Source organism: Ranitomeya variabilis, chromosome 6 (assembly GCF_051348905.1).
Source record: "Ranitomeya variabilis isolate aRanVar5 chromosome 6, aRanVar5.hap1, whole genome shotgun sequence".
Classification (NCBI taxonomy): Eukaryota; Metazoa; Chordata; class Amphibia; order Anura; family Dendrobatidae; genus Ranitomeya; species Ranitomeya variabilis.
Window position 1 is genome coordinate 335,912,030 of NC_135237.1, and position 25,542 is coordinate 335,937,571.

The 25,542-nt window shown below is 42.5% G+C and overlaps 1 protein-coding gene across 1 annotated transcript in view; it reads left to right on the forward strand.

Annotated features, from left to right (window-relative positions):
* LOC143783273 (uncharacterized) overlaps nt 1–25,542 on the forward strand; it is a 143,779-nt gene that overhangs the window by 38,703 nt on the left and 79,534 nt on the right. Inside the window, exons 4-6 of the mRNA XM_077271685.1 lie at nt 1,514–1,739; nt 10,897–11,070; nt 13,230–13,307. Coding sequence (XP_077127800.1) covers nt 1,514–1,739; nt 10,897–11,070; nt 13,230–13,307 — 478 coding nt within the window. The remainder of the gene's footprint in view (nt 1–1,513; nt 1,740–10,896; nt 11,071–13,229; nt 13,308–25,542) is intronic.

Below are 25,542 nucleotides of genomic sequence, written 5' to 3' on the forward strand. Positions count from 1 at the left end.
TTGCTCATATTAGGCCAAGTTAAGCAAAATATCTTGACCTAACTTGTATACCGAGAAAAATAGCTTTACTTATTTCAGTACAAAGCTTTGTAGACTTCCAGCCATCACTACCCTACTTCTACTCTACTTGATGGAAATCTGTTCTTCAAGATTTCTAGAAATATATACCCGGACTACGACATAATAGAATTATACGGTAATGTCAGACTATGCAGCTAATTTGAAGAATTTTAAGAGAAGGGTGGCAAGAACACCTGATAGGCTGGTTTATTAACAAGCAACAGAATCATTATTATTATTTATTTATATAGCACAATTGATTCCATGGTGCTGTACATGAGAAACGGTTACATACAAATTACAGATATCACCTACAGTAAGCAAACTAAGAGTGACAGATTGATACAGAGGAGATAGGACCCTGCCGTTGCGGACTTACATTCTACAGGATGGTGGAGAAGGAGACAGTAGGTTGGGGGGGGTTGCAGCAGCTCCGGTGTTGGTGAGGCGGTAACTCTGCTAGCGGTGAGGAGGCTGCGGGGTCATTGCAGGCTGTAAGCTTTCTTGAAGAGGTGGGTTTTCAGGTTCTGTCTGAAGGATCAGAATGTGGTTGATAATCAGACATGTTAGGGCTCAGAATTCCAGAGGATGGGGGATATTTGGGAGAAGTCTAGGAGGCAATTAGGTGAGGAACTAATAAGTGTGGAGGACAGAAGGAGGTCTTGGGAGGACCTGAGATTACGTGAGGGAAGATATCTGGAGATTAGTTCAGAGATATATGGAGGAGACAGGCTATGGATGGCTTTGTAGGTCAGTATTAGTAATTTGAACTGGATACGCTGAGGGAATGGGAGCCAGTGAACAGATTTGAAGAGGGGAGAAGCAGAAGAGTAGTGAGGAGAGAGCTGAATTAGTAGGACAGCAGCGTTAAGGATTGACTGAGAGGTGCGAGAGTGTTAACAGGGAGACCACAGAAAAGGATGTTTCAGTAGTCGAGGCGGGAGCTGATGAGGGCATGCACAAGCATTTTAGTAGATTGAGGGTTGAGGAAAGGACAGATTCTGGAGATATTTTTGAGCTGGAGGCAACAGTAGGTGGAGCTTGGATGTGCGGTTTGGAGGACAGGGCAGAGTCAAGGGTTACTCCGAGGCAGCGAACTTCCAGTTCGGAGGAAAGCGTCATGTCATTTGTTGTGATAGATAGATCAGGTAAGGAAGATCTGTGAGATGGAGAATTGCGAATTGACTTGATGAGGATCATCTTCATCAGTGCTGTATGAGACAACTGAAGTGAATTGCTTAAATTCTCCCAAATCCAAATTGGAACCATAAAATAAATAAATGAATAATATATAAATAAAGGTGTTAATATTTTATTGTCACCAATATTGTATTTACAGTTTGATGAAATTAAAGAGTATTTTTTTGAGTGTTATGTAGCCTTACAATGTGTCATTTTGCCTTTATTTCTAAGACAGTTATTTAGCCTTTATAAACCAGCATTTGTTTTCCAGAGACATATTTCCAGAAGGCCTGCCCCCATCCTATGTGTTTGTATCAACCATACGTTTAAAGGCGCCTGAGACACATGAGGTTATTGACCTGTGGAGAATATTGTCCAAAGCTGGAGAAGTCCAGGCAGCAGTGACTCTAGATGGTACAGACAGTTCAGTCATCTTTACTGTTACACTGATGAGTGGAGACATTCAAAGAATAAAGTTCAAAGATTCAAAATTAAAGGTAAAAGACAGGTGACGCTCATTTTAAGAGATGGTTGAGCTCAAAGCTGGAGCAGAAAAATGTCCTGATTGACCACCATCTGAGCAAGGTGGAAACACGATGTCCATAAAGAAAAATAAAAATGTATATTAAGACATAAACATTGATGAGGGTTATGGTAATTGATCCCTGAGGCTTTACTAATCCTGTGTAAATTAGAGAGTGTAAACTTGAAAACTCAACCAAATTGTTGCAGAGTGTGTCTTCTAGCAGTCACCGCTGTAGTTAGGAAAGCTTCAATCAGCAAGATATCTTGAGTAAACAGTATTTACTTTATACTGGTAAACATAAGGTACAATTCAGTGTCACATAGTGCGTGCACACTAAGGCATTACACATCCATGAAGAATAACATGAAGAATCAGGAAGTAAGAAAAGCAACCAACAACAACAGAGAGTTTCCCTCTCCACATTACAGCAAGTATATTACATTACACACTATCGCCATCTGCTGTCTGGTTAGTGTAAAGTCCTCCTTTCACTTATAATAAGTCCTAATCTTTTGCATATGCCAACACCCTTTCTCAACAGTAAGGACTTATTCAATCAAACCCAACTTTTTTATTAGTCTCTGATGTTTATCAGCATTCAACGCCTTCGTGAGGATGTCTGCTGCCATTTCTTCAGTAGGACAGTACTCTAACTTCAAGACTCCTTGTTCCTGATGATCTCTCAAGAAATGATATTTCACATCAATATGCTTGGTTCTTGGATTGACTTTTTCCATCTGAGCAAGAACAAGACATCCTTGATTGTCCTCTTTCAGTTTTGTTGGTCCCAACTGTGGTTGTCCTAATTCTGTCAACAATTGTCTTAACCACACTACTTCTTGACTCGCATGTGCTGCGGCAACATATTCTGCTTCTGTTGAAGATAGTGTCACAATTGACTGTTTCTTACTTGTCCAACTTATTGGTCCACCTGAGAGAAAAAAAATATGTCCACTGGTAGATCTTCTGTCAGTTGGATCTCCAGCCCAATCTGCATCAACATATCCTGTTAAAATGCAAGCATCACTTGTGGGTAATTTCAGCTTAACATTGCTAGTTCCTTTCAAATAATGCATTACTCTCTTCAAGGCATTCCAATCAGCTTTATTTGGTTTTGATACCTTTCTACTCAGGATTCCTACTGCTGCTGTGATGTCTGGTCTTGTAATGGTCGCTAGATACAGCAGTTTTCCTATTGCTGTTCTGTATTCTTCATTATTTGGTAGCATATTTTTTTCAATGTTCATCTCTTTGAGATAATTAGTTTCCATTGGAGACTTTACTGTTTTTGCATCCTTTAATCCAAATTTTTCTGTTACGTCTTGAATCATGTGATTTTGATTCAGTAGGAAACTTCCGTCTTCTTCTCTTTCTACCTGTATTCCTAGGTATTATTTTACATTTCCCAAGTCTTTGATTTCGAAATGTTGCTTCAGGATTTTTAGAATGTTTTCGTTATCCCTTTCTTGTTCAAAACAAATCAAAATGTCGTCTACATATATGAGTATATAAATCCATCTATTACTCAGCCTTTTTGTGTATAAGCATGGATCAGCTTTGCTTCTTTGAAATTTTTCATTTGTAAGTACTTCCGTGATTTTGTCATTCCACGCTTTAGCTGCTTGCTTTAAACCATATATGCTTTTCTGTAGTTTACAAACTTTGTTTGGATTTCTTTCATCTTTGAATCCTGGAGGTTGTTCCATATAAATGTCTTCTGTTAAATCTCCATTCAGAAAAGCTGTCTTTACATCCAGATGTCTCAGTTGCATCTGTTTCATTGCTGCAACTGTAAGTAAAGTTCTTATTGTAGTGTGTTTGACAACTGGAGCAAATGTCTCATCATAGTCTTCTCCATATTTTTGAGAATACCCTTTAGCTACGAGTCTTGCTCGGTATCTTTCAGCTGTGCCATCTGTTTGGTATTTAACTTTAAAAATCCATTTACATCCTATGGTTTTTCTTCCTTCTGGTAAATCTGTTAGTGTCCATGTATTTGAATCTTGCATGGATTTAATTTCTGTTTCTGATGCCTCTATCCATTTATTAGCTTCTTCTTCAGGAAGGTTAGATATGTCTTCCCAAGAGGTAGGCTCATAGATTTTTCTTGTGCTTGTCTTGTATGAGAGACATTTTGGTGGTTTTCCTTTGTTCTCTCTCATTGAACGTCTTGGTTCTGTGTCTGTTTGTAGATGTGATTCTTCACTTTCAGTATTTTGTTCTTCATTAATTTCTGCTTCTTTCTCATCAGATTTTTCTTTAGTTGTGTCACTATTGGTTTTCTCATTTTTTGTTTCAACTGAAATCATAATGTCTTCATTCAAATCTTCAATGAATGTCACACTGTTACTCACCGTAACTCTGTCTGTTTTGGGATATAGGATTCTGTATCCCTTGCAATTTTCACTATATCCAACAAATATTCCTTCCATGGATCTGTTTTGAAGTTTGGAACGTTTTTCTGTTGGAATGAATATGAAAACTTTACATCCAAAAACTTTTAAAATGATTGACACTTGGTTTCATACCTTGCCACAGTTCATATGGAGTTTTCGTCAGTTTTCTGGAAAAAAGCCTGTTCTGTAGATATGTAGCTGTCATTGCTGCCTCACCCCAATATTTCTCTGGTAGTTTGGAATCCGTCAGCATACATCTTATCATCTCTGTTAGAGTTCTGTTTTTCCTTTCTGCTACTCCATTTTGTTCAGGTGTGTATGGAACCGTTTTCTGGTGTTTTATTCCATTTTGTCTTAAGTAGTCTTCTATTCTGTGACCTGTAAATTCACCTCCATTATCACTTCTGATGACAATTGGCTTCCTTTGAAATTTGTTACTTGATCTTGTTACATAGTCTACAAGTTTATCAAAAACTTCACTTTTGTTTTTAATTATGTGACTGTGTATCTTGAGTAATCGTCTATAAAAGTCAACATGTATCTATTGCCTCCTGATGTAGTCACTTTCATGGGTCCACATACGTCAGTATGCACCAAATCAAGTGGTCTTTTGCTTTTCATCTCACTTTCTTTTGGAATAGATATCCTTGTGGCTTTGGATTTTATACAACATTCACATCTTATGGTAATTGAGCAATCTGATATCTTTAAATCTTTTGTCAATTCTTTTCTCTGTAGTTCCCTTATACTGTCAGGGTGTCTATGTCCTAGACGTCTATGCCACATGTGAATACAGTTTTTGTGATCATGTGTACATACCTTCATCTGTTCCTTTGTTGTGTCAAAATGATATAATTGTTCATCTGCCTTGACTTTGGTTATCACCTTGTTTCCTGCAATAATTGCACACTCATTGTCTTTGAATTTCACTGTAAGGGTACCGTCACACATTGAAATTTTCATCGCTGCGACGGCACGATCCGTGACGTCGCAGCGATCGTATGATCATCGCTCCAGCGTTGTAGACTGCGGTCACACGTTGCAATCACGGCGCTGGAGCGATGCCGAAGTCCCCGGGTAACCAGGGTAAACATCGGGTAACTAAGCGCAGGGCCGCGCTTAGTAACCCGATGTTTACCCTGGTTACAAGCGTAAACGTAAAAAAAACAAACCGTACATACTCACCCGTCGGTGTCCTTCAGGTCCCTTGCAGTCTGCTTCCTGCTCTGAGTGCAGCCGTACAGTGAGAGCAGAGCGCAGCACCGCTGTGATCTGCTCTCTCACTTTCCGGCCGGCACTCAGAGCAGGAAGCAGACTGCAAGGGACCTGAAGGACACCGACGGGTGAGTATGTACGGTTTGTTTTTTTACGTTTACGCTTGTAACCAGGGTAAACATCGGGTTACTAAGCGCGGCCCTGCGCTTAGTTACCCGATGTTTACCCTGGTTACAAGCGAAGACATCGCTGGATCGCTGTCACACACAACGATCCAGCGATGTCAGCGGGTGATCAAGCGACGAAAGAAAGTTCCAAACGATCTGCTACGACGTACGATTCTCAGCAGGATCCCTGATCGCTGCTGCGTGTCAGACACTGCGATATCGTAACGATATCGCTAGAATGTCACGAATCGTAACGTCGTAGCGATGGAAATTTCAATGTGTGACGGTACCTTAAGTCCTTTTGCTGTTAAACGTTTCAGAGATAATAATCCGCCTTCCAATTTTGGAACATACAACACATCTTGTACAAGTATTTTTGAATCTTGCCCGAACTTGTTTGAACAATTTAGCATACCTTGTCCGATACCTTCTGCGGTTATTTTGCTTCCATCCGCAAGATAAATGGCTTCTTTCTTATCTAAATCAAGATCAGTAAAGAAATTCTTGTCACTTGTCATATGACTCATTGCTCCTGAATCAATAAACCAACCAAGTGATGATTTCTTGTCTGTTACTTTAAATGTGCCATTCCAATTATTCTCACATGAATCGGAAATTGTGTTTTTTACTTTCTGTGTATGCTGTTTATGTTGTAATTTTTGTTGTTCTGCTGTCCATATGGTACAGTCTTTCTTTAAATGACCGTTTTTCTTACATCTGAAACATTCTCTTGTCTCTTTATTATAGGGTTTTTTGAATTCTGTAGCTTTAAGAGCATTTTCACTGTCCTTTTCAGTAGAAGAATCATTTCTTTGTTCTTTTCTTCTCTGATATGCATCTATTAGTCTTGTTTTCACAAAATCTAATGTAATGTCAGTTTCTGGTCTCGTCTCAAGGGCATTTATCAAGGCTGTATACGAATCTGGTAAACTGCACAACAATATAGCTGCTACATGACTTTCTTTAACATCTTCACCAATAGATCTTAGCTGTGATATCACTTCCATCATTGAGAATATGTGCTTCTGCATATCGTCATTTGCACTCAATCTCATACTGTAAAGCTTTCTTAATAAAAATAACTTGTGATTCAAGCTAGGTCTTTCATACAGTTTTCTTAATGCTTCCCACATTCCCTTAGCTGTTTCTTCATTTCTTATATGTATTAATTGAGCATCATCCACTAATAAGCTAATGGTGGCTTTAGCTTTTCTATTCTTATTATCCCATGTCTGATTATCTTGATCTGGTCTTGCTGTAACAATTACTTCCCATAGATCATCCTTAGATAACAACATCTCTACTTTGAATTTCCATAACTGATAATTTTCACTTTTCAGTTTAGCTACTGTAAATTTCAGTTCTGTGTTACTCATCATCTTTATATAGCCTTACTTGTTTAGAGAGTTGTTCTGAAGATATTCTTCTGTACGTCCAGCTCCTGTGTTGAATTCCTCTGTCACTCTGTGTTTCCTTCTGTTTACAGAGCTTATCTGTGTGCTCCGTTGTTATCTGAGGTTATAAACCAGGATCCTTCTGCTGGGCTTGTAGTGCAGACCTGTAGTGTCTGGGGTTCTGGGCCCATAACCTGTTGCAGAGTGCGTCTTCTAGCAGTCACCGCTGTAGTTAGGAAAGCTTCAATCAGCAAGATATCTTGAGTAAACAGTATTTACTTCATACTGGTAAACATAAGGTACAATTCAGTGTCACATAGTGCGTGCACACTGAGGCATTACACATCCATGAAGAATAACATGAAGAATCAGGACGTAAGAAAAGCAACCAACAACAACAGAGAGTTTCCCTCTCCACATTACAGCAAGTATATTACATTACACACTATCGCCATCTGCTGTCTGGTTAGTGTAAAGTCCTCCTCTCACTTATAATAAGTCCTAATCTGTTGCATATGCAACACAAATATATCACAGATGGATGATAAATTGGGACAGTCTTTAGACTACTTTGTCCAACTTTACACCACCCTTTTGATGGCTAACTTTTAGACCAATTTATTTGTGTCAACATTTTGGCACATCTTAAGCTAAGCCCCTAGAAGCTAGGTCATGATCTTCCCCATTAAGACCTATTTTTGTGCTAAGCATTGACAGTGTTTTAAACACATAAGGCCTCATTCACACATCTATGTTTAAAGACGTACGTGAGAAAATTGTACTAATGTTATCAGTATTTTGGATCAGTGTGTCATGTGTGTGTCGTGTTTAACATCTGTGTGTTATCCGTGTATGGTCTGTGTGTCCGTTTTTACCATCAGTGTGTTCATCAGTGTTTGGTCAGTTCGTTATCAGTGTTTTCAATGGATGGATAAATAAATAAATTACATAGCTTCTCCTATCCATTGCAATGCTGAATCCATACAACACACTGATGGCACACGGATGACATCCATGTGCTGTATGTGTTTTTCACAGACTCATAGATTTGTATTGGCACTTTTCATCCATGATACTAGAAAAAAATGGGTTTTGCACAGAAACATGGTACATGAAAAACACAGACATGTAACACCATACATTAGAGTGAGTACATAAAACATGGACATCTGAATGAGACCTAAATAGGTTTTATCTCGATGCTATAATTTGCACCACTTTGGTGCATTTTTTTGGCAATGTCGAGGTCCACTCACAAGATTAAATATTCGAATGCTGTGCCTTTTTCAGCTAGCACACTAATGGCATGTATAAAAACTACGGACAGCATGAATCAGAGTTTGTTCTATCATTTAGCGAGAGAGAAAAAACATACAGTTAAAAGCCGGTCACGGACAAAGTGACTAGGTTGACTAGTCCAAGAGGCAGCCCCTTGGTAGCTTCTCCCCATTATACTACCATTGAGTGACATATCGCCCTCAATCTACACATATAGGTAGAGACCTGTAACCAGATGTCACAGGGATGCCGCAACATAGTGGTGCCAGAAGATCGAGGTGTCTGGCTACATGTACATTTGTGCTGGTTAGAACTGCTTCACCTTCCTATTATCAGTTCAGGTTTTCCTTGCTCTGTTCTTGCAAGGGTTGAACAGTCCTGTTTGTCTCCTAAAGCTCACCATACTGAGCTGTCTTGTTGGGGGAGGATCTGGAGTGACCCTTCATGGTTAACCAAGTGATTTCCAAATTAATCCACAGGGCATTGCCAGCAACTGAGAATGACCAAACGGAGACGTGTCTCTGTTTGGGAGGATCAAGGCAGATCCCTAACCCTATTTATTATGTCACCTCTTTTATAGTATTTAGCAAGTTATACTTCAACCAATAATATAAAAGCACACTTGCAGCACTTAACCTATAAAAATGCAGGAAAACCGGAGACCACAGTACATATATGACCGTGTCTACATGGCATAGAAAGAAGCATAACAGCATATGTGTCAGAGTCTTACACAGCAATACACCCCCGAGTTTCATATCTTGTTCAGACTGGAACAATCTGGCCCCACAACAGCCATGAACTATAGCCTAGTTAAGTAACAGAATTTATCTCGTAAACAACAAGATGGAGTCACAAGCACAAAATAGAGCCCTAGTTCTAATCTTTCTTAATTTTGTGTCCTTCACAGTCTCAGCTGTGAGTTCATCACTTCCTCTGGTTTAAATACTCCCCTCCAAGCTTCAGTTGTTGCCAGTGATAGCTTGCAGTTACCTGGTTTGAAGCTGGAGGAGATAGCTGAGAAAGAACAGGCGTTTACCTGCATGTATTTGGCTTGTGTGCGTGTCTCACAGTCTCTATTCCCATTTGGGAATAGCTCCTTCCCTATTTACCACTCGATTGTTTGAGACTATTTTTGTGTAATTGCAGTTTTCTTTTACCCCTGTCTGTTTATCCTCTGTGCTTTGCAGTACAGGAGGACTAGCATTAATGCTGTCCTACTCACTAGCCAGGTGTCACGACCAAACGGGTCATTCCAGCAGACGGCACAATGCACACCAAACAACGGGATGGAATGGGGAGAGGAAAGCCCTCACAGTAGGGAACAAGGGAGGGGGCACCTCCTGAACTCCAACCTGTGCTTGTCCCTAGACTCCCCTAACACCATAAGCAGGTCCTTCCCCTCACCGCCATGTCATGTCTAATCCCTGTTTGTCTCTTCACTATTCTCTGACTAGTGCACTGGCCAGCAAGGACGATAGCCTCACCACTGCAGATGGTAAGCAACGCAGGGAGAGGGACAACAACAATACAGACAGAAAAAGCGAAAATAGAACTTAACACTCTCCACGTTGAAAAGCACCACACAGCTAAGGATACGGCACCAGGACCACAAACTCTATGAACACAGCAGAAGCATCTCTGCAACCAGAGAGCTCTTTACTCCAGGCTTGGTCAGCATAGATTACTCTATCACCGACAGTCAGCTGATGCGTCAGGTGATCATTTAAAGGATGGAGGGAGTGGTCACCGCCCACATCAGCTGACAAGCAATGCAGCAGCTGCCAGCAAAGAAACACACTTTAACCCTTGCTGGCCTGAAAGGAAAAAAGCTATATTTAAATTATAGCGGAACCAGAGCTGCCACAAATCAAAGCCTGAATTGTGACACCAGGGTGGTACTTAGGGTAGCACAGGGATAGGAACGTGATCACCGCATGGGGTTAAAGAACCCATCTAGGGATGCTGGGGAGCTCAGGGTGACAAAGGGCAAGTATCAGGGGTGCCCCATTGTATCCTTCCCTAGTGGCATAGCTTCCTCTCTCTCCTGTCTCGCCATGCACCGCTTTTCTTTGGGTAGAAGAGTGACACCAGGGGGAGCAAGGTGGGGAAAATACTCTGGGTTTGGCCCCTTTGACTAGTCACCCTTATGGTACATGCTCAGCTTTTTTTATAAGTACTTTCTGCATAGTGTTTCAGAGCAAAATATACCTGCCTGAAATTATAGAGCTGTTTTTCATGTAACAATTCAGCTGCCTGTTTCCCTTTCAGTAAAAACACAAATTTACTTTGTCCCAGCAACTTTGTGAATAATTATAATTCACAAGAACGCTACCATTTTGTGTCAACAGCTACTATGAAGATTTAGGTGTCTTCTTGATACAGGCTACATAATGATAAGTCTGATTCTGCAGTCATGCACTGTTGTCTTACATATGAGCATACTTCTTCTAAACCTACATAAGAGTATGTCCACATAGTGTTTTTTGATAACGATGTACACATCTAGTTTTTAAAGCAGAAAATGTAACCTCACATATGAGTGCAGCATCAGACTACACTACATTTTAAATCAGTAACATCAGACATAGGTTTGCTTTAGAGCTGCAGATCCATTCTTTCAGATGGATTAGCATAAGCCTTGAAAAATAATGTTTTTATTTTATATTTTTATTCAGGAATTATTTGATGAGCGGTGGCACCAGTTGAAGATACTAGTGCGAAACAGAAGTGCTGTTTTATTTCTAGATGATTCTCTCATTGAAAACAGAGCCATGGAAGAAATTGGACCAATTTTCATCAATGGAAAAACTCAGATCGTAAAGAAAGAAAATTCAGATCAATCAGTACATGTGAGTAAGTGTAACCGAAAAAAAAAGTTCCACATCTATGATACTGACAACCTATTCTTCACAGCCTTAAAAGGGTTGTCCTGACATATACTGATGACTCCACCAATTAACTGTGCTCAGTTCTGGTGGCAGACAGCTGTAAACAATTTGCAACCTATATGTAAAAGAAGTGCACAAAGTGCCCAAACATAATAAAAGGTAACTCTAAAAAGTAGGAAACCAACAGGTGGCATGACAACACTAGGATATGACAAGAGGTAAATACAGAATTCACATAATACTAAGAAGATAAAGGTACAGTGCCTTGCGAAAGTATTCGGCTCCCTGGAATTTTTGGTGAAGAATCAACAACAAGTGGAACACAATTGTGAAGTTGAACGAAATGTATTGGGTATTTAAAATTTTTGTGGAAAATAAAAAACTGAAAAGTGGGGCGTGCGATATTATTCAGCCCCTTTAACTTAATACTTTGTTGCGCCACCTTTTTCTGTGATTACAGCTGCAAGTCGCTTGGGGTATGTCTCTATCAATTTTATACATCGAAAGACTGAAATTCTTGCCCATTCTTCCTTGGCAAACAGCTCGAGCTCAGTGAGGTTTGATGGAGATCGTTTGTGAACAGCAGTTTTCAGCTCTTTCCACAGATTCTCGATTGGATTGAGGTCTGGACTTTGACTTGGCCATTCTAACACCTGGATACGTTTATTTGTGAACCATTCCATTGTAGATTTTGCTTTATGCTTGGGATCAATGTCTTGATTGAAGACAAATCTCCGTCCCAGTCTCTGGTCTTTTGCAGACTCCAACAGGATTTCTTCAAGAATGGGCCTGTATTTGGCTCCATCCATCTTCCCATCAATTTTAACCATCTTCCCTGTTCCCGCTGAAGAAAAGCAGGCCCAAACCATGATGTTGCCACCACCATGTTTGACAGTGGGGATGGTGTGTTCAGGGTGATGAGCTGTGTTGCCTTTACGCCAAACATATCATTTGGCATTGTTGCCAAAAAGTTCGATTTTGGTTTCATCTGACCAGAGCACCTTCTTCCACATGTTTGGTGTGTCTCCCAGGTGGCTTGTTGCAAACTTTAAACAACACTTTTTATGGATATCTTTGAGAAATGGCTTTCTTCTTGCCACTCTTCCATAAAGGCCAGATTTGTGCAGTGTACAACTGATTGTTGTCCTATGGACAGACTGTCCCACCTCAGCTGTAGATCTCTGCAATTCATCCAGAGTGATCATGGGCTTCTTGGCTGCATCTCTGATCAGTCTTCTCCTTGTTTGAGATGAAAGTTTAGAGGGACAGCCGGGTCTTGGTAGATTTGCAGTGGTATGATACTCCTTCCATTTCAGTATGATCGCTTGCACAGTGCTCCTTGGGATATTTAAAGTTTTGCAATTCATTTTGGATCAAAATCCAGCTTTAAACTCCTCCACAACAGTATCACGGACCTGCCTGTTGTGTTCCTTGGTCTTCATGATGTTCTCTGTGCTTCAAACAGAACCCTGAGACTATCACAGAGCAGGTGCATTTATACGGAGACTTGATAACACACAGGTGGATTATATTTATTATCCTTAGGCATTTAGGACAACATTGGATCATTCAGAGATCCACAATGAACTTCTGGAGTGAGTTTGCTGCACTGAAAGTAAAGGGGCCGAATAATATTGCACGCCCCACTTTTTAGTTTTTGATTTTCCACAAAAATGTAAAATAAACAATACATTTCGTTCAACCTCACAATTGTGTTCTACTTGTTGTTGATTCTTAACCAAAAATTTATATTTGGTATCTTTATGTTTGAAGCATAATATGTGGGAAAACGTTTAAAAGTTCCAGGGAGCCAAATACTTGCGCAAGGCACTGTATATTGTAAGGCTAATAAATATGTGTGGCCCAATACAAGTGAATTGAGCAAGCCGCATATGTCTAGTTGAAATGTGGCAAGGAATATGCATATAATGTAAATGCAGTCATATGACCCGTCGATTTTGCTGTCGGCACGGGAGAACCTTCACAGTGCGCTGCACACAACAAGAGGATTCACAGCTCCGCAGTCATAGAGCGACTGTAGACTTTTTTGAAAAGCCTGGACAACCCCTTTAATTTCTAGAATGAAATTATTAATGACTAATATCCTGCTATATGTTTAGATGGAGATACAGAAATTAAGATTGTACTGTGATCCAGAGCACAGCGAAAGAGAGACAGCCTGCGAAATCTACTCTGTGGTGAGTGTTAGAATTCCTCAAATGTGAGCAAAAAACTATGTACTGAGGCTGGGAGCTGGGGCCATGTAATGCCCAATCACAGGCTTTACTGATGTGGTGTTTCATCTAATGTCATCACAATGTTGGTTCATCTTTAGGCACATTTAAGATATCAGTAATTTTTGTCCTATGCAAAAAAAACAGTCACATTAGTGTTTTTGACCAGATTTTCATCAAGTTTGGCCAGTTTGTCACTTTTTATTATCAGTTTCATCAGTTTTTCTTGTATGCAAAAAAAAAGAAAACAAAAAGCAATGGAAGTTTCTTAAACCTCTATTATGAAATAGCCAGTAAAAACAGCATATGGATGGTACCCATATACTGCCAATTTTTTTTTTAATGATCCATTGACACTTGTATTGATGAGTTTGCTCCATGACTCAGATAAAAATATGTCTGTGATTCCGTATGGACCACTTAGTATGAAAAAATACCCTGACGTGTGTGTACAGTTGCTTTAAATCTATCTATCTATCTGCTTGAAAAAGGCTTTTGGAAGTCGAAACGTTGCATCACGCCATGTGGGCCCAATAAAGTCCACTTATATTTTTTGCTAAAATCTGGAGTGCTGCCTTCCATTTTTTTTGGTCCATATCTATCTATCTATCTATCTATCTATCTATCTATCTATCTATCTATCCTCTGTATATACATCTATACAGCGTCGGACTGGGGTGTCTGGGGCCCACCAGAGGAATGGACTCTAGGGGCCCACCCTACAGCTATATGCAAATATCTGTCATTATAGTAGAGCATCGGCTGTAAAACACCGGCGGCTGCTGCACATCTACCATGTGCCCCAATAACTGGGATGTATAATTACGGTAGTTTACATTAATGGGGTTCTTGGTTAAAACAAGTTATCACTGATCCATGGGCTCCACAGGATAGGTGATCGCTTAGATCCGACCATTAGAAACTGCACCGATCGGAAGAATGGGGAAGTTTTATCCCTGACAGGACACTTTTATCACTATTATAAAATGCTGCGGCAGGTGGGATTTCTGACCGCAGCTCCATTCATTCTCTTTGGGGCTTCCAGAAAAAAACAAGTGCAGCCACTGAGGGAATGAATGGATCAGTGACCTAGTCGGACATGCCACTCCAGTCTAATGGGGATAAAAAGTTCCACATTTTGCTGAATGGGTCCAAGCAGTCAGACCCCCACCAATCAATACGTTATCAATTATCCTGTGAAGAGGTGATTACTTTTTTCCACAGGAAACCCCTGTAAGTGCATCTCCGCCGCTGTGTACAAAGCATTAAAACTCTAATGGAAATAAAGAATCTTCTCCTAATTAATATCAGAGAGAACAAATGACCGCCATACACAACACAATCCACTATACCAAGACCAATAATACTACATACAGGAAGAAATACCACCACACCATGACCAGACCACATAGTGACCGAATAATACTACATACAAGGGACAAATACCACCGCACCATGTCAAGACCACATATTACCACCACTTGGTGACCAAATAGCACATACAAGGGACAAATACCACAACACCATTTCCAGACCACATATTACCACCACATAGTGACTGAATACTACAATACTGATCAGAAATAAAAAAAAACAAAACACAATACTATCACCATAAGGCTGCCGTCACACTAGCAGTATTTGGTCAGTATTTTACATCAGTATTTGTAAGCCAAAACCAGGAGTGGAACAATCAGAGGCAAAGTATAACAGAAACATATGCACCACTTCTGTATTTATCACCCACTCCTGGTTTTGGCTTACAAATACTGATGTAAATTACAGACCAAATACTGAATGTGTGATGGCAGCCTAAGTGACATTATACACAGGAGATCTGTACTTAGTATGCAGTGTCTGTGTAGAGGTAATACAGAGATCACTGGTGATATTATACACAGGAGCTCTGTATATAATGTATAGGTAATACAGTGATCACTGGTGACATTGTACACAGGACCTCTGTATATAGTATACAGTGTATAGTGTCAGTGTATAGGTAACACTGACTCACCAGCGACATCTCTAGGTGATGTCCTTCATCTTTCATCCAGCACAGACTGCCATCATTTCTTCCAGCCAGGACTCATTTCTGCAGGAAATAACACAGTTATCTCGAGCTCCGCTTGCAGAACACATTACTTAATTTTTCACAACTTCTGCATTACACCACATGAAGAAAAAGAGGCGATATAGTGTCACTCTGCACACTAACAGGACCGCCACCCCATTTAAAACAGTGTCCTCAAAAAATAAAATAAATACATCACTGCAGTAATAATATCCCTTAATTAGCCCCTATGGTAATAATATTCCCCATCCTGGCCCCGTTTATCTCCTTCCTGGCGTCAGCCATATGTTCTCGCATCCTGCCCTCATGAGTATCCATTCTACACCATATGATCTCCCCATCCTGCCCCATCTGTCTCCATTGTATCCATCCTGCCCCATGATCCAATCCTGCCCCATGTCTTTCATTCTGCCCCTGTTATGACCTGGTGGTTAAGAGGCCACACTGATATGACCTGGTGGCTAAAACGCAACATGGGACGAGCTCTGAGAAGGTGGTATCTCTACTGACCGCAGTCCCTAATTGTTGTGAATTAGACTTTTTGGCTCCCTCTTGTGGTTACTAGTGATATTACTCTGGGAGTTTCTTCCCTCAGTTTGCACCCACCTGGGCCGTTAGTCCAGGGGTGTTGCTATATAAACTTCCTGGATCCTTAGTCCAGTGCCTGGCATCGTTGTAATCAGATCCTTTCTGTTTGCTCCTATCTGCTGGTCCCGGTTCGTGCTAAATTAAGCTAAGTCCTGCTTCTTTGTTTTTTGGGTTATTTGCTTGTTCTCATTTTTGTCCAGCTTGTACTAAATGTGATTCCTGACCTTGCTGGAAGCTCTAGGGGGCTGGTGTTCTCCCCCCGGGCCGTTAGACGGTTCGGGGGTTCTTGAATTTCCAGCGTGGATATTTTTGATAGGGTTTTTGCTGACCATATAAGTTATCTTACTATATTCTGCTACTAGCTAGTGGGCCTCTCTTTGCTATATACCTAGCTCATTCTTACGTTTGTCTTTTCCTCTTACCTCACCGTTATTATTTGTTGGGGGCTTGTATCCAACTTTTGGGGTCTTTTCTCTGGAGGCAAGAAAGGTCTTTCTTTTCCCTTCTAGGGTTAGTTAGTTCTCCGGCTGGCGCAAGACGTCTAGAATCAACGTAGGCACGTTCCCCGGCTGCTGTTATTTATGGTGCTAGGATTAGATATATGGTCAGCCCAGTTACCACTGCCCTATGAGCTGGTTTTTGTGTTTGCAGACTTAGTAAATATTTCTGAGACCCTCTGCCATTGGGGTCATAACAGTATGCCAGGCCAACATTGTATGTTTATGCATTGCAGAAGTGGGATAATAAGAAAGGAAATTCTGAGTTTTTTTTTTTTTTTCCTCTCTTCCTCCCCTTTACCTTTGAGTGGCTTGTGCTTGCTGCAGACATGAATGTCCAGACCTTGATTACAAGTGTAGACCAGCTTGCTGCTCGTGTGCAGGGCATACAAGATTTTGTTACCAGTAGTCCTATGTCTGAACCTAAAATACCTATTCCTGAACTGTTTTCTGGAGACCGATTTAGGTTTAGGAATTTCAAGAATAATTGTAAATTGTTTCTTTCTCTGAGACCCCGTTCATCTGGAGATTCAGCTCAGCAAGTTAAAATTGTTATTTCTTTTTTACGGGGCGACCCTCAGGATTGGGCTTTCTCGCTAGCGCCAGGAGATCCGGCATTGGCAAATATTGATGCGTTTTTTCTGGCGCTCGGATTGCTTTACGAGGAACCCAATCTTGAAGTTCAGGCAGAAAAAGCCTTGCTGGCTATTTCTCAGGGCCAGGATGAAGCTGAAGTGTATTGCCAAAAATTTCGGAAATGGTCCGTGCTTACTCAGTGGAATGAGTGTGCTCTGGCCGCAAATTTCAGAAATGGCCTTTCTGAAGCCATTAAGAATGTGATGGTGGGTTTCCCCATTCCTACAAGTCTGAATGATTCCATGGCGCTGGCTATTCAAATTGGCCGGCGTTTGCGGGAGCGCAAAACCGCTAATCCTCTGGTGGTGTTGTCTGAACAAACACCTGATTTAATGCAATGTAATAGAATTCAGACTCGAAATGAGCGGAAAAATCATAGACGTCAGAATGGGTTGTGTTTTTACTGTGGTGATTCTACACGTTATATCAGCATGCTCTAAACGCCTAACAAGGGTTGTTAGTCCTGTCGCCATTGGTAATTTGCAACCTAAATTTATTTTGTCTGTGACTTTAATTTGCTCATTGTCTTCTTACCCTGTTATGGCGTTTGTGGATTCAGGTGCTGCCCTGAGTCTTATGGATCTGTCATTTGCCAAGCGCTGTGGTTTTGTTCTTGAACCGTTGGTAAATCCTATTCCTCTTAGAGGTATTGATGCTACGCCATTGGCGGAAAATAAACCGCAGTTTTGGACGCAGGTAACCATGTGCATGACTCCTGAACATCGGGAGGTGATTCGTTTTCTTGTTCTGCATAAAATGCATGATTTGGTCGTTTTGGGGCTGCCATGGTTACAGACCCACAATCCAGTCTTGGATTGGAAGGCAATGTCTGTGTCAAGTTGGGGCTGTCAGGGAATTCATGCTGATTCCCCGCCGGTGTCTATTGCTTCCTCTACTCCTTCGGAAGTTCCTGAGTATTTGTCTGATTATCAGGATGTTCAGCGAGTCCAGATCCGGTGCTCTGCCTCCTCATAGGGACTGTGACTGCGCCATAGATTTGATTCCAGGTAGTAAATTTCCTAAGGGAAGATTATTTAATCTGTCTTTACCTGAGCATGCCGCAATGCGTTCGTATATCAAGGAGTCTCTGGAGAAGGGGCAAATCCGTCCATCCTCTTCCCCTCTTGGTGCGGGATTCTTTTTTGTGGCCAAGAAGGACGGATCTTTGAGACCTTGTATTGACTATCGGCTTCTGAATAAAATCACTGTTAAATTTCAGTATCCTTTGCCTCTGTTGTCGGACTTGTTTGCCCGGATTAAAGGTGCCAAGTGGTTCACCAAGATAGATCTTCGTGGTGCGTACAACCATGTGCGCATTAAGCAAGGAGATGAATGGAAGACTGCATTTAATACGCCCGAAGGTCATTTTGAGTACTTGGTGATGCCTTTTGGGCTCTCTAATGCTCCCTCAGTGTTTCAGTCCTTTATGCATGATATTTTCCGGAAGTATCTGGATAAATTTATGATTGTTTATCTGGATGATATTCTGGTTTTCTCTGAAGATTGGGACTCACATGTGGAGCAGGTCAGGATGGTGTTTCAGGTTTTGCGTGAGAATGCTTTGTTTGTTAAGGGCTCAAAGTGTCTCTTTGGAGTACAGAAGGTTCCCTTTTTGGGGTTTATTTTTTCCCCTTCTGCTGTGGAGATGGACCCAGTCAAGGTCCGAGCTATTCATGAGTGGACTCAACCCACGTCAGTTAAGAGTCTTCAGAAGTTCTTGGGTTTTGCTAACTTCTACCGTCGTTTTATCGCTAATTTTTCTAGCGTTGTTAAACCTTTGACGGATATGACCAAGAAAGGTTCTGATGTTGCTAACTGGGCTCCTGCAGCCGTGGAGGCGTTCCAGGAGTTGAAACGCCGGTTTACTTCGGTGCCAGTTTTGTGCCAGCCTGATGTCTCACTTCCCTTTCAGGTCGAAGTGGATGCTTCTGAGATTGGGGCAGGGGCCGTTTTGTCACAGAGAGGCCCTGGTTGCTCGGTAATGAGACCATGTGCTTTCTTCTCTAGGAAGTTTTCGCCTGCTGAGCGGAATTATGATGTTGGCAATCGGGAGTTGCTGGCCATGAAGTGGGCATTTGAGGAGTGGCGTCATTGGCTCGAGGGTGCTAAGCATCGTGTGGTGGTCTTGACTGATCACAAAAATTTGATGTATCTCGAGTCTGCTAAACGCCTGAATCCTAGACAGGCCCGCTGGTCATTGTTTTTCTCCCGTTTTGACTTTGTGGTCTCGTATTTACCAGGTTCAAAGAATGTGAAGGCTGATGCTCTTTCAAGGAGCTTTGTGCCTGACTCTCCTGGAGTCGCAGAACCAGTTGGTATTCTTAAAGAGGGAGTTATTTTGTCAGCCATTTCTCCTGATTTGCGACGCGTGTTGCAGAGATTTCAGGCTGGTAGACCTGACTCTTGTCCACCTGACAGACTGTTTGTTCCTGATAAGTGGACCAGCAGAGTCATTTCCGAGGTTCATTCCTCGGTGTTGGCAGGTCATCCGGGAATTTTTGGCACCAGAGATCTGGTGGCTAGGTCCTTTTGGTGGCCTTCCTTGTCACGGGATGTGCGGTCATTTGTGCAGTCCTGTGGGACTTGTGCTCGAGCTAAGCCTTGCTGTTCTCGTGCCAGCGGGTTGCTCTTGCCCTTGCCTGTCCCGAAGAGGCCTTGGACACACATTTCCATGGATTTCATTTCTGATCTCCCGGTGTCTCAGGGTATGTCTGTCATCTGGGTGGTATGTGATCGCTTTTCGAAAATGGTCCATTTGGTGTCTTTGCCTAAGCTGCCTTCCTCTTCCGATTTGGTTCCTGTGTTCTTTCAGAATGTGGTTCGCTTACACGGCATTCCTGAGAATATTGTGTCTGACAGAGGATCCCAGTTTGTTTCCAGGTTCTGGCGATCCTTTTGTGCTAGGATGGGCATTGATTTGTCGTTCTCGTCTGCCTTTCATCCTCAGACTAATGGACAAATGGAGCGAACTAATCAGACTCTGGAGGCTTATTTGAGGTGTTTTGTTTCGGCAGATCAGGATGATTGGGTGACCTTCTTGCCGTTGGCTGAGTTTGCCCTTAATAATCGGGCTAGTTCCGCTACTTTGGTTTCGCCATTTTTCTGCAACTCTGGTTTCCATCCTCGTTTTTCCTCGGGACATGTGGAGCCTTCTGTCCTGGGGTAGATTCTGTGGTGGATAGGTTGCAGCAGATCTGGAATCATGTGGTGGACAACTTAAAATTGTCACAGGAGAAGGCTCAGCGTTTTGCCAACCGCCGCCGCGGTGTGGGTCCCCGACTTCGTGTTGGGGATTTGGTGTGGCTGTCTTCTCGATTTGTTCCTATGAAGGTCTCCTCTCCTAAATTTAAGCCTCGCTTCATCGGTCCTTACAAGATATTGGAAATCCTTAATCCAGTGTCCTTTCGCTTGGATCTTCCGGTGTCGTCTGCCATTCACAACGTGTTCCATAGGTCCTTGTTGCGACGCTATGTTGTGCCTGTGGTTCCTTCTGCTGAGCCTCCTGCTCCGGTGTTGGTTGAGGGCGAGTTGGAGTACGTGGTGGAGAAGATCTTGGATTCTCGTCTCTCCAGATGGAGACTTCAGTATCTGGTCAAGTGGAAGGGCTATGGTCAGGAGGATAATTCCTGGGTGGTTGCCTCTGACGTGCATGCGGCCGATTTAGTTCGTGCCATTCACGCTGCTCATCCTGATCGCCCTGGTGGTCTTGGTGAGGGTTCGGTGACCTCTCCTTAAGGGGGGGGTACTGTTGTGAATTAGACTTTTTGGCTCCCTCTGTTGGTTACTAGTGATATTACTCTGGGAGTTTCTTCCCTCAGTTTGCACCCACCTGGGCCGTTAGTCCAGGGGTGTTGCTATATAAACTTCCTGGATCCTTAGTCCAGTGCCTGGCATTGTTGTAATCAGATCCTTTCTGTTTGCTCCTATCTGCTGGTCCCGGTTCGTGCTAAATTAAGCTAAGTCCTGCTTCTTTGTTTTTTGGGTTATTTGCTTGTTCTCATTTTTGTCCAGCTTGTACTAAATGTGATTCCTGACCTTGCTAGAAGCTCTAGGGGGCTGGTGTTCTCCCCCCGGGCCGTTAGACGGTTCGGGGGTTCTTGAATTTCCAGCGTGGATATTTTTGATAGGGTTTTTGCTGACCATATAAGTTATCTTACTATATTCTGCTATTAGCTAGTGGGCCTCTCTTTGCTATATACCTAGCTCATTCTTACGTTTGTCTTTTCCTCTTACCTCACCGTTATTATTTGTTGGGGGCTTGTATCCAACTTTTGGGGTCTTTTCTCTGGAGGCAAGAAAGGTCTTTCTTTTCCCTTCTAGGGTTAGTTAGTTCTCCGGCTGGCGCGAGACGTCTAGAATCAACGTAGGCACGTTCCCCGGCTGCTGTTATTTATGGTGCTAGGATTAGATATATGGTCAGCCCAGTTACCACTGCCCTATGAGCTGGTTTTTGTGTTTGCAGACTTAGTAAATATTTCTGAGACCCTCTGCCATTGGGGTCATAACACCTAATCCTAACAACAACACTAGTAATAGCCGTGGGATGTTCCTGACTCTCCCTAGACACCTCTTCACAGCCTAAGAACTAACTACCCCTAAAGAAGGAAATAGAAAGCTATCTTGCCTCAGAGAAACCCCCAAAAGGAAAGACAGCCCCCCACAAATATTGACTGTGAATGGAGAGGGAAATGACGTACACAGAAATGAAATCAGAATTCAGCAAAGGAGGCCAATACTAAACTTGATAGACAGAGAGAAAAGGATACTGTGCGGTCAGTATTAAAAACTACAAAATCCACGCAGAGTTTACAAAAATGAACTCCACACCGACTCACGGTGTGGAGGGGCAAATCTGCTTTCCCAGAGCTTCCAGCTAGCCTGAATAAGACATAGTGAGGAGCTGGACAAAAAGAGACATATTTGCAGAGCAATAGAGTCCAAGCAAATGGACAAACAAAAACTAGCAAAAACTTATCTTTTGCTGACAAGGACAGGCCATATGAGAAATCCAAGGAGAGAACCAAATCCAACCAAGAACATTGACAGCAGGCATGAACTAAAGCCCAGAGCAGGTTTAAATAACAAACCCAGGCAAGGCGATTAGTGAAGGCAGCTGCTACAGCTACCTAAAGGAGCAGCAGTTCCACTCGAAACCACCAGAGGGAGCCCAAGGGCAGAACTCACAAAAATACCATTAGCAACCACAGGAGGGAGCTCCAGAACGGAATTCACAACAGTACCCCCCCTTGAGGAGGGGTCACCGAACCCTCACCAGAGCTCCCAGGCCGATCAGGACGAGCCAAATGGAAAGCACGAACCATAGGTACCACATATCTCCGCAACAAGGATCTATGGAACACATTTTGAATGGTAAAGGAAGCTGGAAGGGCCAAACGAAAAGACACCGGATTGATAATTTCAGAAATCTTATAAGGCCCAATAAAGCGAGGCTTGAACTTAGGGGAAGAAACCTTCATAGGAACATGATTAGAAGACAACCAGACCAAATCCCCAACACGAAGCCGGGGACCAACACACCGACGACGGTTAGCAAAATGTTGAGCCTTTTCCTGAGACAACGTCAAATTGTCCACCACGAGTCCAAATTTGCTGCAACCTGTCCACCACGGAATCCACACCAGGACAGTCAGAAGGCTCAAGCTGCCCTGAAGAAAAATGAGGATGAAAACCAAAGTTACAAAAGAAAGGCGAAACCAAGGTAGCCGAACTAACCCGATTATTAAGGGCAAACTCGGCCAACGGCAAAAAAGTCACTCAATCATCCTGATCAGCAGACACGAAGCATCTCAAATAGGTTTCCAAGGTCTGATTAGTTCGCTCCGTTTGGCCATTTGTCTGAGGATGGAATGCTGAAGAAAAAGACAAATCAATGCCCATTCTAGCACAAAAGGACCGCCAAAACCTAGAAACGAACTGGGAACCTCTGTCAGACACAATATTCTCCGGAATACCATGCAAACGAACCACATGCTGAAAAAATAATGGAACCAAATCAGAGGAGGAAGGCAACTTAGGCAACGGTACCAAATGGACCATCTTAGAAAACCGGTCACAAACCACCCAGATGACAGACATCTTCTGAGAAACAGGAAGATCAGAAATAAAATCCATGGAAATATGCGTCCAGGGCCTCTCAGGAATAGGCAAAAGCAACCTGCTGGCATGGGAACAGCAAGGCTTAGCCCGAGCACAGGTCCCACAGGACTGCACAAACGAACGCACATCCCGTGACAAGGAAGGCCACCAAAAGGACCTAGCCACCAAATCTCTGGTACCGAAAATCCCAGGGTGACCAGCCAACACCGAACAATGAACCTCAGAAATTACCCTACTAGTCCATCTATCAGGAACAAACAGTTTCCCCACAGGACAGCGGTCAGGTTTATCAGCCTGAAACTCCTGAAGTACCCGCCGCAAATCAGGGGAGATGGCAGAAAGAATCACCCCCTCCTTGAGGATCCCAGCCGGCTCAAGAACTCACGGAGAATCAGGCAAAAAACTCCTAGAAAGGGCATCAGCCTTCACATTCTTAGATCCCGGAATATACGAGACCACAAAATCAAAACGTGAGAAAAACAGAGACCACTGAGCCTGTCTAGGATTCAACCGCTTAGCAGACTCGAGGTAAATCAGATTCTTGTGATCAGTCAAGACCACCACGCGATGCTTGGCTCCCTCAAGCCAATGTCGCCACTCCTCAAATGCCCACTTCATAGCCAACAACTCCCGATTGCCGACATCATAATTACGCTCAGCAGGCGAAAACTTTCTGGAGAAGAAAGCACATGGTTTCATCAAAGAGCCATCAGAATTTCTCTGAGACAAAACGGCCCCTGCCCCAATCTCAGAAGCATCAACCTCAACCTGAAAAGGGAGAGAAACATCTGGCTGACGCAACACAGGGGCAGAAGTAAAACGACGTTTAAGCTCCTGAAAGGCCTCAACAGCCACAGAGGACCAATTCAGCACATCAGCGCCCTTCCTCGTCAAATCGGTCAGAGGCTTCACCACACTATAAAAATTAGCAATAAAGCGGCGATAAAAATTGGCAAAGCCCAAAAATTTCTGAAGGCTCTTTACAGATGTAGGTTGAGTCCAATCATGAATGGTCTGGACTTTAACAGGGTCCATTTCAATAGCCGAGGGAGAAAAAATGAAACCCAAAAAAGAAACCTTCTGAACCCCAAAGAGGCACTTAGACCCCTTCACAAACAACGCATTAGCACGAAGGACCTGAAATACCATCCTAACTTGCTTCACATGAGACTCCCAATCATCGGAGAAAACCAAAATATCATCCAAATACACAATCATGAATTTATCCAGATAATTCCGGAAGATATCATGCATAAAGGACTGCAATACCGATGGAGCGTTAGAGAGGCCGAATGGCATCACAAGATATTCAAAATGGCCTTCGGGCATATTAAATGCTGTTTTCCATTCATCACCTTGTTTAATACGCACGAGATTATACGCCCCTCGAAGGTCGATTTTAGTAAACCAACTGGCACCCTTAATCCGAGCAAACAAATCAGAAAGTAAAGGTAAAGGGTACTGGAATTTGACAGTGATCTTATTGAGAAGGCGATAATCTATACAGGGTCTCAAGGAGCCATCCTTCTTGGCAACAAAAAAAAATCCCGCTCCCAACGGTGACGAAGATGGGCGAATATGCCCCTTCTCCAAGGACTCCTTTACATAACTCCGCATAGCGGCATGCTCTGGCACAGACAGATTGAAAAGTCGGCCCTTAGGGAACTTACAGCCAGGAATCAAATTAATGGCACAATCGCAGTCCCTATGAGGAGGCAGGGAACTGGACTTGGCCTCATCAAATATATCCTGGAAATCCGACAAAAACTCAGGAACTTCAGAAGAAGGGGATGAGGAAATGGACATCAAAGGAATATCACTATGTATCCCCTGACAACCCCAACCAGTTACAGACATAGATCTCCAATCCAGCACTGGATTATGTACCTGTAACCATGGAAAACCCAGCACAACAACATCATGCAAATTATGCAACACCAAAAAGCGAATATTTTCCTGATGTGCTGGAGCCATGTACATGGTTAACTGTGTCCAGTACTGAGGTTTATTCTTGGCTAATGGCGTAGCATCAATCCCCCTTAAGGGAATAGGACTCTGCAAAGGCTCCAAGGAAAAACCACAACGCTTGGCAAATTCTAAGTCCATTAAGTTCAGGGCAGCGCCAGAATCCACAAATGCCATTACAGAAAAGGACGACAATGAGCAAATCAGGGTAACAGACAAGAGAAATTTAGGCTGTACAGTACTAATGGTAACAGACCCAGGGACCCTCTTAGTACGCTTAGGGCAATCAGAAATAGCATGAGCAGAATCACCACAGTAAAAACAC